This window comes from Embiotoca jacksoni, unplaced genomic scaffold, assembly GCF_022577435.1.
Source record: "Embiotoca jacksoni isolate LCO1_2020_lvr unplaced genomic scaffold, fEmbJac1.0.p SCAF_9, whole genome shotgun sequence".
In the NCBI taxonomy this organism is placed as follows: domain Eukaryota; kingdom Metazoa; phylum Chordata; class Actinopteri; family Embiotocidae; genus Embiotoca; species Embiotoca jacksoni.
This window is the reverse complement of record NW_027185447.1, coordinates 6,333,510-6,350,921: the sequence shown is the minus strand read 5'-3', so window position 1 is coordinate 6,350,921 and position 17,412 is coordinate 6,333,510. Positions and strand designations below refer to the sequence as shown.

Genomic DNA, 17,412 nt, shown 5'->3' with positions numbered 1-17,412 from the left:
TCAAGTCAAGTCTGCAGCAGCCTGGATCTCAACCCTCTCTCTCTCCCGCTCACTGCTCGACAGATCAGGCACATAAGCAGCCGGGCCACGCACACTTTGTGCACACACGCTCGAGGTGAACAACGTATCCTGGATCACATCCTTTGGCCTGTATGAGCCGGCCAAAGCCAACATGTCCTGCAGTCGGAGGCTGTACTTGCTGATCCTCTGGATAGGCCTCAGCAGGTAGGAGGAGAGGTCCATCAGGTCGCCCAGCTCCTGCTGCTTCCTCTGTGAGGGAAAACAAAGTGGGGCTGTAAAGATGAAAAGGAAAAGTGTGGCACTCCCAGTCGGAGGACTGTGATGACTACTGCAGCTATTAGAGCGGAACAAGTATCCAGTCCAACAAACAGATTCATTGAAGATGGTTCAAAGGGGAAATATTGGGACCTGGTAAAACTTATTGAACCTTAAAGACAAGTGAAGAAAGAAAAGTGTGAACTCTCAAGTTCCAGCTCAACACAGAGTAAATTACCAAGTGTCTATTATGGAAGTATGAATGAGTCAACAAGGCTCTCCACACAGACTTTGTCCACACAGGACAAGTATATTGATTGCAGTCATACAGTTATTCCTCACATGTCTGAGAAAGCAGAGGGCCACCATGGCAGGCTCCCACTGGCAGGCCTCCAGCTCTGGCAGAAAGTAGTGGCTGTGGAAGTCATAAAGCTTCTCCAGGTTGCCGAAGATGACCCCTCCCTTCCCCCTGAGGTCCTGGGGGATGTCATGTCTGTCCATCAGGGGGAGGTAGTGGGTCAGGATGTAGCCCAGAGAGTGGACATACTCCCTCTCTGTGAAGACCAGCTCCTCCATGACAAGCTGCAACCTCCTGGTGACACAAACAAAACAAAGAGGTTAACTTCAAACACACACCTACAGAATGATACTCAGCATACATCCTGTGTTATATTTGATTTTTAATCATTTATGTAGATCTGTGTAAGATCTTTGTCCTTCAGAACAAGCGTGTGGTGAAAGAATATTTTCATGTAACTTGGGACAGTTTTTTACAAAATAAAAACATTCTTCCCATCTGTTGTTCATAAATACACCTGGTCTCTGATATTTACTCATTTTATACATCGTTATCATTCATTTTCTTTCAAATTTAAGCAGATAAGAAAGAGGTACACTGATTTTACTCTTTCTGCATGCGTTGTCGTAAGAAACAAGCCAAGCATGGACAGATTAGAACAGGCCCCTGGGGTAAGGAAAATAAAAAGCTGTCTATTCTACAGTATGACATAACTCTTCTGCCCCTCATGAGTTTACTCGAGGCTTTCTCTAATATCGTTTGCTGTCTCCAAGATATCCCTACTTTTGACTGATCCCATCAACCTGCTGGTGAGATATATAGATGACATTGGTGGCAGGCCTGAGGGTCTGTTCTCGTAAGCTTGTACGCTAATTAAAAAAAATAAAAAAAAATAACATGAAAAAAAAACAGACGCAAAGGGAAGAGACAATACCTGTAGCTCTTCATTGTCAGCTTAGAGACAGAAAAGAATCCACGAGATCTCATTAAATCTCAGAGGATTAGTGAAAATGAGAGGAATATCATAGAGTATTATTTTTATCACCACATACAGTAAACTTACAGGGCATTGCTGGCACTCTCCTGTGGACTCGCCAAACTAAACGCCCCCTCATACCTCCCGCTGGGCAGGCTGGAGTGTTTGCAGCATAGAGGCTCACTACCCCCTGCAGGCCCTCGGTCGCTCATACAGGAGTTCTCTGAGCAGAAGCTCCCGTGGCGGGAGATCTGAAACTTCTGAGCCTCCTGGAGGATGCGACATGACGGCTGACCGTGATGGGAGCAAGATGACGGGGATCGAACCCGCTGGTCAGGTGGGGTGGATGATCCGGCCGCTGACGCTCCAGTTGTGCACGAGTCCTGGCTCGCTGACCTCGCTCTAATACCTCGTCCCCATGGAAACCACTGACAGCCGACAGTGTGGGACTGAGACAGAGCGGCGGCATCTCTCTCACTCCTCGCTCTGCTCATCTGCCTTCTCCTTGTTTCTCTTTCTGTTCTCCTTGATGACCTGTTCAAAAATGAAACAAAAACAACAGTACAGAGTCAAAACCCAGTGTGTGTTCCTGCAGCGGAAAGGAAGGAGATCAAGCCAGCTTTTAGAGTCCTTAACATCTTCAACCCTACTGACTCACTGCTGGATCAATCAATACAAACTTTGGTCAGACCAATTGAACTTTTTTTTAAATTCAAGTGAAGAGCCAAATGTTTCCAAAGAACCAAATATATCAGTCTAAAATAAAATGATACACTGGACATTTTCAATACGACAAGATTTCCATCTGATGAAGTTTATATTTCCTCTTGTGGTTGCAAAAAAAAAAGTTTTTACACGCTGCCTGACACGATGGTTAAAACTTTTTATTTTCTCATAAGAGATAAATAATATTGTCAGGAGAGTGAAAATCGACCAGTCAGATTTGTTTCTTGTCAACTCAAGCTGAAGTAATGACTGAATACTGTTTGGGGAATAGTACCTACAACATGTTACAGGGCCTGGCTCGATCTGTAAGAATATACGATCAAGGGGACTATCACTAATATTAAGAAATGCAAAAATAAAATTGCAAAATCACCAAATATCAGATCTTCAAAAGTCTGAGTGCTACTTTCTAATAGCAATGTGTAAGAACTGAAAATTTAACCACTGAGGTTAAATACTAATTAAGTGGGATGAACAGATAAAAAAAGAAGTTGTATTACCTGTGAGGTGACTGTGGAGCAGCCTTTGACCCCTGACTAGTTCCAGCCTCACTGTAATCCTCAGGTTTGACGATGATGTTACAGCAGGCTACAGTTGTTGAATTAGGGCTGCTGCTGCTGCCTTGAAGGGGCCTTCTTTTTCCTAAATCCACCACTCCAGACACGATTCCCTCCCACTGCGGGTGCCGAGGTCCAGGGGTTGATTGTACCACCAAACTCTGGCTCCCAGGAGATGCTGTCTGGCCGTTAGTCTGCTGGTTGGCGATAAACCTCGTCCACCTGCTGTATCCTCAACTTTGAGAAGATTGCTGCCACCTCAGAAGAGTTCCTGTCGCTCTCTGCACAGAAACTTGTTCAAATCATTGAGAGTGACCAACTCAATGTGAAGCAGGAGAAGACGGTGTATGAGGCCATCCTTCGCTGGATCGACTTCGCACCTGAGGATCGTAGAAAGTACATCGCTCTGCTTTTGTTCAAAGTAAGTGAGGCGATCAACTGTTGGGATGCAACTTACTCTTGATTTGCATCTCTTAAATCTTGCTAATAGTGTTTTCATGAATACAATACCGTACAGTACAGTACAGTATTAGCTGGGCTGCAGTCACAACTGTTTCTGTAAAGTCTGCAACATTTCCAACAGGCGATTTTAAGCCAAGACAAAATACATGAGACCAGGCCACACTCAGTCCTGTTCTAGACCACGCAAGTAAAATGTACCGAGTAAAATGTATTTTTTTTGCATTTTACGCTGATAGACAGGAAATATTATGAAGTTTAATAGGCCCGAGTCTGAGAGAGTCGAAAAGAATAATGAAAAAGAACTGAAGTGCTTCAGTCCTGACTACAACATACAAACATTACAGTGCACACATCTTACAAATATTTTCAAACTGAACTGAGAACATTCCGGCATTTTTGACTCCGATATTATAATTTGAGAGTAAAAAAAACCCAGATATTTAGGTCAAACTTAATCTTTTAACAAAAATATTTTTTGTAAGGACCCTTTAAATTTGTTTATTTAGAAATTGTGACAAAAAAGAAGACTGAGATTTTCAATCTAGAAAACTGAAGAAATCAGTGCAGTCTGGTGGAGAAACTACAAAGGCCTATTTGTAACAAGTTTTTGATATCATCTGAAAGAGATGTTTCTGCATATTCATTTCTTCTTTGCAGGCCGACGACACAACGACCAGTACTTCTACAACTCAGTCCCTCCAGGAAATCACAATCTTGCAATTGCAATAATTAATGCAAATTCAAGCAATCTCTGCTATATTTGCAGGAGCCTGCAGTTTTGCAAAATTCCCACAATTTTTGGGCAAAAAATGTCCTCAACAGAAGCTCTGCTGAAAGGATTACGGCATAAAGTAGCTTTTCCAAACAAAAATAACTCCTCAAATACAGTCAATGAGGCTCTGCTCCCCCTCCTCTCACCAGCAAAACAAACTCCGTGCAAGCCAAGTAATCCTGACCACCCTCTCCACCACCTGCTGCAGGGTCAGCGGAGCACATTCTCCAATAGATTCCTCTAGCTCCGCTGTTAGAAGGACAGATAGAGGAGATCATTCCTGCCCACTGCAATAAGACTGTACAATAACTCACCTCTGGCAAAATCCATCACACAACAATAACACTGTTGTCTGTTTCTTGTTTGTTTAAATAAAATTTAAACACATATATATATATATATATATATATATATGTATAAAATGTACTGTATATACTGTGCATTTTTATATTTCATATTTTTTACTGTTATTTTATTGCTTTCCTGTATCTATAAATGCTGCTGTAGTGAAAAAATGTCCCCTTGGGGATTAATAAAGTAACTACTTACCTACCTGCTCCCCCTCCTCTCACCAGCAAAACAAACTCCATGCTAGCCAAGTGGAAAAAACAGAACAACTAGAAGTGGCGGGACTTGTGGGAAATGTGGTCTTAGTCTTATCACTGGAATGATGAATCCTGTATGTGTAAAAAGTTTACGTTTTACACAACTTGAAGTTTTTACACACTTAAAGTTGGAAGAGACAGCACTTTGTTTTTGTGAATAGAGTAGTCAGATAGAGCCTTTATTTACTATATTAGTCACAGATTGTTTGCTTTTCTGAACTTTTGGTAACTTTGAGTCACATGGTTTTCTAAGTTCAAAAAATATTATTATCAAAGGAAGTGATCACATATTATTCTTTTTGTAGCTATTAAATTTTTTTTTTTTTCTCAAATGGCAAAGTTTTGAAGTCCCACATTTTTACTGCAAAAAAGACCCACAAATTACATTGCAATTTATGAGAAAATACGCTGTAAAATCAAGCATTTTAGAATTCTGCTGAATCCTGGAGGGACTGTCTACTACTAATGCCAATATGATATTTGTAATGAGCTGAAACCTGCTGGTAACACCAGTCGAGTCTGAGTTTTGCTCAAGCTACATTTTAGAAAATGTAATTCCAACGTATGTCCTCGTGTCTCTGTGCAGGTCAGGCTGGCTTTGATGGTCCCAGAATACGTAATAGACAACGTGACCCACAACGAAGTGGTGAAGGCGTGTGCAGAGTGTCAAATGATTCTCGTCAAGACCTCGGAGGCCATGAATGACCTGAGAAAAAAATTGGTTTTCCGAGTCCATAATCTGCAACTTTTTGACCCGCCCACGCCTGCCCACTGCCATCCTGTCTGCTGTTGGAGGCTGGAGTGAGGGCAGCCCCACCAATACCATCGAGGCTTATGATGTCCGTGCTGACCGCTGGGTCAATGTCATCAACACTGATAAAACTCCTCGGGCCTATCAAGGTGTTGCTTTCCTCAACGGATCAGTTTATTGTGTCGGTGGCTTTGACGGTGTTGTGCAGTTCAGCACTGTGCACAGGTTTAACCTGGACGCACACACCTGGCAGGAGGTGGCATCAATGCATTCAAGACACTGCTATGTCAGTGTAACTGTGATGGATGGGTACATATATGCCATAGGAGGCTATGATGGACATAATCGACTTGCAACGGCCGAGCGCTATCAGCCTACGACCGACCAGTGGACTTTAATTGCGTCCATGCAAGACCAGAGGAGTGACGCCAGCTGCACAACCCTCCATGGCAAGGTGTGTGGGGCTTTCCCCAAAGAAAAATATTAACCGAATAAACCTAACCAGACTATCATCACCGTGAAACATTTCGGCTTCGAAAGAAAAAAATAGTTTTCTTAAGCCCAACCTAGAATTAACGCCTGCAACCAGTCAAGTTGCAGTGAACATCCATGTCCATCTAGACTGATTTAATATATTAAATGAAGAAGCGGAAACAGAAATGCAAAGCACCGTCATGCATCCAGTATTCAGCAACACATTGTGCAGCATTGCCTTGTTAATGTACTCGTTTTTTCACCAAAACGTGTGACTTCTAGAAAATACAAATATATGTGATTATCAGATATGAAGTGTTAAACATGTGTCTTTGATGAAAGTAATACAAAATGACTTACATCCTCTCTCCTTCATTCCCTCCAGGTGTACATTTGTGGTGGCTTCAATGGAAGTGAATGTCTGTCAACGGCTGAATGTTACAACCCAGAGACCAACCAGTGGACACTGATCGCCGACATGGACAGCAGGCGCAGTGGAATTGGAGTCATCGTCTACGCAAACCGAGTCTTTGCAGTAAGCACATGAAGCTCTGCTGAAACTGAACTAACACAGAAACACTGTGAGACACAGAGGCATGAAAAGGAAGTCTGAACAGAGGTTTCAAAGCTTTTCCATTGAAGTCAGTAACATACTAGTTAGTAAATAACATTCATATTTTAGTTGACAGATCAAAAATTGATGACCAACGACTTTAATAACTGAGTAATCTTTTAAGCAAACATTACTAAAATTATTAATTTCCAGCTGCTCAGATGGGAAGTTTGGCTTCTTTTCTTTGTTTTTTTTATTACAGTAAACTGAACATCTTTGAAGTGTTGATCAGATCAATCAAGAAATCTGTATTTGTCCACTTGTGCTTTGGGGAAATTGTAATGGGCATACTCATTTCTAATATTTGCAGGAAATGTCATTAGTCAACAGTTTTCTTTTACATTTTAACTGAAGATACAAAAAAAAAAATCCCCCCAGAAAAATCTAAAAGAGCAGCATCATCTCCATGATGAACTTTTTCTCATGTAGGTCGGTGGCTTCGATGGAACCGCCCGTCTGCACACTGCTGAGGCCTACAACCCTCAAACCAACACCTGGAACGCTGTGCCCTCCATGCTGCACCACCGCAGCAACTTCGGCATCGCACTAATCGATGACTGCCTGTTTGTTGCCGGGGGCTTCAACGGCATTACCACCACCCTTGAAGTCGAGTGCTACGACGCCGAAACCTCCGAGTGGTCTGGTCCCCGTAACATGGAGATCTCTCGCAGTGCGCTGAGCTGCTGCAGTTTACGGACTAAACAACATGGCTGACTACGCTGCCCCTCGTTACTCCCAGCAATTCTCCGGTGAGGAGGAAGATGAAGCGGAGTGATGAAGATATAGTTGACTATTACACGTTTCTGTAAATAAATGCCTTTTTTTAATCATTGTAAAATTGTGCTATTGTTACTTGAAGAACCTGAAGAATCATAATGTCACAACAAGAGATGACGTACAGACCAGCAGAAAAAGTGACACTTTATAATACTTGACAAAATCACAAATCTCCATGACGGTGTGTTTTAAGTGTGTTTTATGCAACACAAACATAAAGACATGAAGTCGTCTAATCCACTAAACTCAATAATAAGGTCAGCAGTAAACAAAGAATTATGTAAGCAATAGATTATGAAACTGGGCATCGTGTGGCCTCGGGATCAAAGATGTTGACCACAATAATCGAGTCTCAACAGGAACCTTCATGTCACGTCACCACATCCCATCTCTCCCGCCTCTTTTCCTGTCTGTTGTCTGCACACTATCTACCAAATACAAGTGAACCTAAAAATACTAAGAAATGATAAACAAAGTGATAAACAAGGAACTTTGACTTAACTACAACGATGAAGCGAAAGAGGAAACCCACTGACTTCAACTGCAGATACTGTCAGCCAGTAAAGCAACGCCCTGATGAACTCCTGATGTCAGACAACTCTTCAGAGAAAAGAGACTTGGAGGACTGAAGTAAAGCTTCACTGTCTCTCTCTCTCTCTCTCTCTCTCTCTCTCTCTCTCTCTCTCTCTCTCTCTTCGCCTGACTATTGTGATGCTGTTGTCATTTTCAATTTGAGCTCAAAGTTAGTGCCTATGCACTGGAACATTTCAACTGAATGAAGATCCAGTAACCGACCAAGTAATGGGTCTAAAAGAGAAACTGGAGGGTTATTGAAAGGTAAAAGCAAAGATTTCTATTGAAATCTTGTGTGCAGGTTATTGCAATCGGTCAGTACATGCAAGAAAATCATCAAACATCTTGCAACTGAAGGAATTGTGGATTAAATGTGGTCATTAATATCATCAAACTGATGTCAGAGACGGGTGAAGAAATTATACAAAATGCCTACAAAGATTTGTTTCTACTGAAGTAAGGCATTGTTTAAAAGAGGATCCAATATGTGCTTCTCCAAATATGTCAAGAATTTCCATGGTATCTTTCCTCAAGTTTGCCCATCTAGCACAGGTGCACATATACGAGTATAATAAGAAGATACAAATAATAAGTGGATTAAAAAAACATAAAGCCTCAGGCCTCTATGTTAGCAGCAGCTCTGAATGCCACTGTAATTCAATTAAACTGAAATCTGTTGGTGCAATGAGACTCTGTCCTGGCTCATTCTCCTATCACAACAACACTAATGAAGCCTCTGATCTTCTTCAGTTTGTCGCTATCAAAGTTCACCAGGAGCACGTTGGAGCCAGAACTGCTGGGAATGAACTCAAAACGGGCCTTGGCTTCTTGTGCGGCGCCCACGGCTCCAATCCTGCAGGAATCACACAAAGAGCAACATCAGCCAAACTGTTTTATCTCTGTTCGTAAGTACACAGCACAGGCAGAAAGGTGATATTTGTTTTTAAGATATTCTCACTGTAACTGGGTAACAGAACAGCAGCTTATATTGAGAGCTGAAACTAACATTTCATTTATAACAGAACTAGGCATCCCAGTGTGACAGCTGCAGGGAAACGTTTAGAGGAGTTTTGGGTGAGGTTTGTTTGGCCTTGACTCAAAAGCTACATCAAATTTGATTACAGTACAGATATCTTCTTGTCCATTAAACAGAAGATAAACTGGAATGGGTGACAAGAGTAAAATGGCTCAGTAGAAAACAGTAGGAAAGTATAGAAATCTACGTAACAGTTACTGCTGCATAACATACTTTGCTGTTATGGGTTTGCCATCAGTGAGGTTGTTCCCCTCTATGGTGAAGCTGCAGTCCTGCAGCGGTTCTGGTAAAGGGTTCAACAGGGTCAGCTGTACCGTAACAGGCTGGTTCACTGTGGCCTCTCCCTCCAGCTGCAGAGAAAGGTTTAGGAAAACAGGTTTCATAAAGTAAAAGTTAATATAGAAATGCAAATGTTTAAAAGTATCATGATAACCTCTACAATTTAATTACAACTCACCAAATAAAAAAAGAAAACAGTGGAAACTTTCCAAATACTTTACTTTTCTGTACATGTGGATACCCGAGTCAAGGTTCAAGGTTCAGTATAGATATTCAAGAAGGAGGCTCGAGAGGGTGAACACCCAAGATTAGTGTCAACAATTCAGTATCTGACCAAAGATGAAATATAGTCAAAATCTGCTCTTCTGTTCACGAGTTACGATGTTAAATAATGGACAGAAAAGATTTTCTCCAGAACATTGTCATGTCACAGAGAAGTTGACCTAAGTTGACGTACGTTCGCATGGAATAAGACGTTGCAAAAACATAATGCCCCTGGACATGGCTGCCTTGTGAAAAACAGTTTATTAATGTACTTCATGCTTAAATTTATGTGCACTGATTTCTTGCTACTCAAGTTCAGTTTCGTCCAGGAATGTCAAAACATCATTTACTCACTCAGATATATTCTCCTGAAATGTGACATGTTTTCTGGTTTCTTTCACTGTCCCTCCATCCTTACCTTGATATCTAGTTCTGGCTCATCAAGCACGAGGGTCTTCCTAGCATGGTGGAAAACGTCCAACCGCTTGTCGTAGGCCATGGCTAAGAGACGGATCATCCTGTCGGAGGTGATCGCTGCTCCATAACTATCATACTCCAGTTTGATGGACAGGCGCATTTCTGAAAACACACATTTTATGCTTTAAGATATCATGAAGACAATGTCCAATTGAGAAATTGTTTTGACAGATAAAGACCTTGTTTCAAAGAGGTACCTCAAATTTTGGGATATTTCCTAACAATTGGTTAATGTTTTTTGGTGAGTTCATTAAATTCACAGCTCACACTGACATCAGAGCTAACCTTCTCCAGGCGGCACCTCCCCTTCAATTGAAGCAAATCCGCAGCGGGCTCCTCGTGTGCCGTTGTAGCCGACCGCTGTGGCGAAGAAGCGAAACTTGCAGTCCCTTGCATCCATGCAGTTGTTGGTGAGGATAGCGAACACCTCGAAGTTTGAGCCCACGATCATGTTGTTGGAGAGCTTTATCTTAAATGAGAATCATGAGGTGATTTTTGTTTCGGACATTCATGGTCTATTTAATAATAAAATTCATTCAAATGGATTTTACATTTCATTCATCTCGTCTAAATACAATCTGAAACAACATGATTCTGTTTGGATCAGTATATCACCTCTATATTAATATATGTAAGGTCCAAAGAATTTCAAAGCTAATTCACTTTGTATAGTTTTATCTCTGGCATAAACAAATCAATACAAACATGAATGTGGTTCATATTTGAATTCACGCCAGTTTGAAAACCACTTGTGAACTGCACGCCTGTCATATCCATCTTGGTTATGTTCAACTTGTGACCGTTTAACTTACTCTGACTTGGCCACAGTCTGCTGCATGACTTTGACACCATTACTGTTTTGTTTCATTTCCTTCTTGTTTCGTTCTGTAGTTTAGACACAGATGATGTAATCTCTCTGAAGCTCAAATATCGATTTGAGTCCTTTTCTGTGATTTTTGCAGTGGTGTAATGTCACAAAGTAATAATACTTGGTTACAGTACCTAAGTATGTTTTTTTGGAGTATCTGAACTTGACTGGAATTTTTATATTTCTGTCAACTTTCACTTTTACTAAACAAAATATATATTTTTACTCCAATACATTTGAGCTACTTCATTACTACAAAATAAAATTGGAGGGAATTTGATAGCTCGATAATACAGACTGCCCACAAGCAGCTCTGGTGAATCAGTGGTTGGAGCTTGAGAGCTCCATCATCAAGTGCTCTCAAAGACCTGCTTAAGTTTCTACATTGTATTTCCACTCAAGCCAAGGCATGTCTGATGCAAGCAAGTCACAACAACATCATAATATCTGAACAAGATTAATCTTGATTTTCACTTGTAGCCACAGTGGCCCCGGATACAGTGTCGCTTTAACACTTGCTTTTTGTTTTTTAATTACAGCATTTACTGTTACTTCTAAAACTTAAGTACATTTAATAACACAAATTTCCTTTTAATACTTAAGTTAAGTAAACATCGGATACTTTAAGACTTTAACTCAAGTCATTTTCTAATAGGTGACATTATCTTTTACCAAAGTTATTTTCTGGTAAGATATCTGTACTTTTACTCAAGCATGGCTTTCAGGTACTTTAAACACCACTGGATTTTTGTTTATAGATATACTAGATACATATATATTTACAGTATTTGCTCTCCCCCTGGTACAACTGAATATGTATGAACAGTAAAAACCTCGAGATGGAGTCCTGGCTCTTTTCCGCTCTTCCGTAGCTTGTTGTGGTGCTGGGCCTTCTCATAGACACGCCTCTCGTCCTGGGAGCCTGGAAACCATCAGGATTAAAAACAAGAAATATTTTAAACAAGATTTGACAGAGCAAACAGGTTTTTTGTTCATCTGCACATAGTATCAGGAAAACAGAGCCCTAAATCTTTAAACTGAGGAACTTGGTCATGTGTCTGTATTCATGCAATGTGAGATGTAACATGGGTGTTTACCACAGAAGTAGCATATAGCACATCCCCTGTGCTGTACGTGAAAGGCCAGAAAAATATCAATTCACTGACTCAAAATCACAAATTATTTTAAATAAACAGCGTTATAATCAAAATGAAGATCCAACTTGTATATTTTTAGATATGTTTGAATAAGTCTGTGGTTTGGAGTCAAGTATGTCTGTGCACCTGTGACTCTGCAGTACCTTCTGCATACTTGTACTGGTCTGTGATGTCGTCTCTCATATATGAGCCCACAGCCTTGGTGCTGATAAAACATCCAGCACGGCTGGTTGATCCATGGGAAATGACAAGCTCTCCGTTTGGCTGGCGCACCTTGTACACGACATCTGCATTAACCTGACCACAGACACAAAATTTCATCAAATAATACTGAATATAAAGACAGCCACCAGGCACTGTACAGTTTGAAAACAGGCGCTTAAGTCTGAACAAGCGGTTAATACAACAACAGCAGAAAAATATATTTTTATATACATACCTCTAATGAGGACTGTGTTCACAGTTGTGCTTTTTGACAATACATTTCAATAACAGATTTCAGCAAAGACTCACCTCAGCAAAAACAAATTGGGCATCATATTTCCTGGTCAGCTCGCCTTCCTTGACCGCCTTCAGGGAAGCTGGTCCACAGCAGAAAACACCTGACAGCATCATACATCCACAAAATAGCCCTTTTTAGAAGGTTGTTTTTGCTGAGTGTATATTAATGCAAAATGCAGAGTAGCCAAAAAAAAAAAAAAAAAAATCCAGAAAGAGAAAAGTCACCACGTGACATGTTCCCAAAAGACTTTATAGGCACAAAACAAAACACAGCAAGAAAACAAAATAACAAAAACCACATTGAAATATCAATCAATGTTAAAAAAGTAACAACCTGGCTAATAGCAGCGTGATTATAAACCTAAAGCACTAACTATAAGCAACATTTAGCAACAAAAAAAATGTAACAGCATTTTGTAAGTGGGCCCTCCAAAGGGGTCAAATTATTTGTGTTATGTGTAATTTGTTCAAATAAAACTGAAAAGCTTTAAAGAAGAGAACAATCTCCATGTGAACATGTCGAGCACAATATGCTGTTACAAGTTTGAAGTCGGCCTGATCCAGACCTCAAAGCTGTGACTGTCACAAGTCGAAACTAACCACCATGGTCAAATTTGGTGCCCTCACACGCAAACCCTTATAACAGCTCTTTAAGGGAGTTTTGATGCGTGCTTTTTTTTTTTTTATTCTAATCAGGTCTTTGTCTTCACCTTCACTTTTCTCTTGTGGGGTTGGGTCACTGGTTTGCCACCCATCAAACCGCTGCCCCAAGTCTGGACGAGTCATCCAGCTATCCAACCAAACATGGTAGTTCCTGGAAAAAATGTTTTAATATAGAAGCTATAACGTGACCCTTTTGCTTCAAACTGTAAAATAATCAATGTTGTATTCTCTGACATGGGATTAATGAAAGATCACGTGATAATTAAAAAAAATTAAATGAAAGAGACTAACAACTCACCATATTAAGTCTTTATGAAAAATTGTTTCACCATTTTCATCACGCAGGTCTTCTATCACCAGGTTGGCATCGGAGTCGTGAGCAGATTCAAAGTTAGTAACCGCTCGACACGGGATGCCCAGAGCACGGGACACTGAAGGAGGACGCACAGTCACACTACATCACACCAGCTTTATAAAGCAAACGTTTGAGACCGTGTCGGTCATCAGAGATAAACAATGAAGGGCAGACAGGAACAAAGCCATGAGATTAGATTCTAAATTTAGGGTTTTGATTAAAAAGCTGTGATTGTTGGCAGTAGAGGGCAGCTTGACGATGTAACTGGCATGAAGAAGTAAGTTATAATGGTGAAGGTCAATTATACAGTGTTGTATGGTGCTGTAGTTAAAGAAATTGTTTCTAAAATGCCTCAAGATAGGTGATAGCCTGTTGGCTAATTTTATTTTTGTTCAATAGAATTTAACAAACAAATTCTCTTGTTCTTGTTTTTCTGTTCAAATTGTTAAGATCACATTAAAACATGTGAATATTATATTTCTAAAACAAAATAACCAAATCTCAAAAGCTTAAACCACGTAGGAAAATTGAACAAGTGCGTGAATTGATACATAAATGAATGATTAAAAAAACAAATGAAATGACCATATAAACTGCCCACTGTGCTCCAACCTGTGATTCCAACAGCAGCATAGACCCAACACTGGCCATAGCGGACGGGACCACTTTCTGCCCACTGATGGAGAATTTCCGCGCTGCCGAGCCACATTGATGGATGAATCCCATCAAAAATGTTTTTCCACTTCCCCACCACCACGCCCCTGTCATCATTACTGTTGATCTGTGGCCGGAGGCAGAGAGCAGAGAGAAAGCACTGAGAAGAAGAGGAGCATAAGTGAACATTGCAGAGAAATGAGAGGGCATCAAAGTTTTAATTAAAATTAAATTGAACTAAATATTTTCATAATAATTTCACATTCCATCAATGAGGGACATTTACTATTTAATTTATTCATTTTAAATTAGTATGTACAAAATGTGCTTGTTTATTTGCTTTTCTTCACAAGATGTTCAAGGTAACACTCCCTTAAATGCTGAGATTTTTTATTTTATTTTTTTACCCTGATTGTTTTTTCAAAGGGGCAGGACATTAAAAGGAGGACAGTGTTGGATTAAAAAAAAAAATGTGAACAACGAAAGTTTTGTCAAGTTAAAAGATACAGATCAGTGCTAACTGATTAAAGCACATAGGGTTGAAAAGGTAAATATAGACCATTATGACACGTTTGTAATGCTGCCATTAAAAGTCCACCCTCAACACTCTATACCATATAACCCAAATATAATGCATGATCTTTTCATGGTTATCAAATTGTCTGGAAATATCCCTGATTTCTTGTACAATGACAGCAACTGAAGACACCCAGTAAAAATAGCTCTGGATTTCTCTTCACTATTTTGCCATGCAGCAGCAGAAATAACATACCGACAGACCATCATTTATTTGTTAGTTATTACAATGCTCTCTGCCGCTTGTTTGGAGTGAGCATGCAGGCTGGCTTTCTTTTATGCTGCTTTGTATCACAAAGGTTTCTGGGGGAGAAGCGAGAGTTTGAAAAGAAGGACAAAGGTTGGCCCGCACAACGATAAAACACAGTGAATACTAAAGAGCAGACAGAGTTTTCTGATGCACCACGGTAATCTTAAACCAAAAGCATCCTCGGGCTCTCCCTCCTTCCTATAGTGAACAAAAGCAGACCTACCATGGCACTCAGCACTCTGGTCACATAGACAGGATTTCCCCGGGCAGAGCAGTCCTTATCGGCATCAGAAATATATTTTGGGTTTTTATCCAGAATCTTCAGACAGATATCCAAAATTCCTTCTTCAAACTGCACACAAACAGAAGAGAAAACTACTTTATTATACCAATGTTATTAATAAAATCTTATGTTTGATAACTGTTTATAAAGAAACAGTCTTTCTTATTGAAGGATTTGTCGACATTTTTATGTTTTACTTAAACTTGTAATGTTTGACACTGACAGCGTATGACCTACTGCCTACCTGTCCAAAGTTCCAGGGTAACTGAGTGATTCTCGTACAGGTTCCTTTGTAGAGCACCCCATACTGTGCCAAAACATACTCCTGCCTCCTCGTCTCATCGTTCATGTAAACAGCATCTCCTGTTAGTCAGAAAAAACATTCAGACCATCCTACAGCAATAGCACATACAGTAAATGTCTCACGTTTGCATCATTTGGAAGAGAGGGCTGTGGTAGATAGGTGTTTAGAAGTTTGGTTTAGTGGTAAATTACGTAAAGACAAGAAAGGAAATATAATTTTCAGGTTTGACTGACAGAGCAGTTTAACCTAAAACATGTATAACTCATTGAGGTCACTTTCAAGACAATAGTCTGTACTCACTGGGGCACCAAGCATTGAAAAGCAGGATGAACTGTCCTAAACTGGTTTTCTGGCCCTTCTGGTCCACACTCAGGGAATAGAGCCCGATGGGGGCGTCAGGAGAGGAATTGAGGGACACAGTTAGTGTGCTTTCAGATGGATCATTAGCAGCAGATGCACTCCACTCAGTCTCTGAAGTAGAGTCATGTAGACAGAATAAAACCTTGGTGTCTGATTCTTCTCTGGGTAATGGACCTGGAGACACAGAAATGGACATAAACTGTGATTCTAAATCCAGATGAGAGACTCAAATATTTCAGCCAGGTTTAACCTTGTATTAAAGAAAGAAATAGGCCTACATTTTTAATCTACAAGTGATGCTCTAAAATAATATATATAATAATATAATATAATATAATATAATAATAATATTTGTCTCACACATATACAAAATAAAAAAACACTGATGTGTACCAGTTTCAACGATGAGAGTGAAGCTGGATTGGCCCGGTTTGAAGTCTGTGTTGCTGCCTGGTGTCAGGTATATAATGATATTGAAGGGCTGTCCCCTTCTGATAACCAGACGATTCCCTCCATACAGCTGTGTGTGATGGCTGCTGTGGTTGCTGCTAATGTCCAGATCACAGTGCTCAATGCCCAACACTGTGCATAGATACAAAGACAAAAAAACAACTTGTCACATCAGTAGAAAAAACATTTGCACCAATGTGGACAAACTTCATAACCCGATGACTCTATTAAAAGTTGAGTAACACTGAATCTGCAGCGGAGAATGTCCTGCTGATGATTTCTTGTGATTTATCATCTGTGAGGAAACTTTGAGCTGCAGATCAATGTCCCAGATCTGAGATATCTCATGTCATCCACCAGAATGGTGCTCATCACATTTCACTCATGGCTCTCAATCTGACACTCAAAGTAGACTTTGAAGAAACACCAAGAGAAACTGTATGTTCACTTATAAAGATTACACTTCATAAACAAGTTAACACCTGTACTACAATTTGAAACAAACAGTTTTCCTTACCTTCACTCATATCTGCAGTGAACTTCGTGTCCCTCGACTTCTGTGTGGAGAGCGACTTTAGCTGCAGCTTTATTGGTTAATGTCCCTGCAGTGTAACAGCCCTTGAGAGATATTTGTAGCATGTGAAACCTGATCAGGACACCCCCATGTGTCTGGTCCTCACATCACTAATTCTATTATAAGACAGGCAGGGGAGACACACTTACAACACTCGTTAGGGCCCGAGCACCGATGGTGTGAAAGCTCTCATGTTATTCAAGGAATTATTTTTATTTTTCTGGTTCCTTATTATTATTCTCCTCCAAGTGATTTGCCTTTTTGGAGGCTTTATCATATTCAAAACCTCATCAAAGTGCATACACACATGTCTCCCGGGGAAAATGTCGTCCTCTGGTGGAGTCGCGAGTGGGCGTGGCCAAATGGCTCGAGAGCGCCACCTAGAGATGCCCCGGCGGCCACATTTACCTAAATTCATGAAATCCGGTGGACATGTGTATCACACCTCGACGCACAAAAAAGTTATATTGCACCATTACGTCAACTCGACAGGAAGTCCAC

At 40.4% G+C, this 17,412-nt stretch overlaps 1 protein-coding gene and 2 pseudogenes across 1 annotated transcript; 1 reads left to right on the top strand and 2 right to left on the bottom strand.

The window, feature by feature from the left end:
* Positions 1 to 6,410, bottom strand: LOC138192857 (puratrophin-1-like). The gene is made up of 5 exons (XM_069140538.1): positions 6,258 to 6,410; positions 2,777 to 3,213; positions 1,638 to 2,084; positions 619 to 868; positions 1 to 270 (listed from the first exon to the last, which is right to left on the bottom strand). Exons 3-5 carry the CDS (start codon positions 2,042 to 2,044, stop codon positions 1 to 3), a joined length of 927 nt encoding a protein of 308 aa, XP_068996639.1. The 5' UTR covers positions 2,045 to 2,084; positions 2,777 to 3,213; positions 6,258 to 6,410.
* LOC138192856 (kelch-like protein 10) lies at positions 3,060 to 7,285 on the top strand (annotated as a pseudogene).
* Positions 7,286 to 8,562: 1,277 nt separating this feature from the next.
* On the bottom strand, positions 8,563 to 16,864 carry LOC138192855 (protein-glutamine gamma-glutamyltransferase 2-like; annotated as a pseudogene).
* Positions 16,865 to 17,412: the final 548 nt, after the last annotated feature.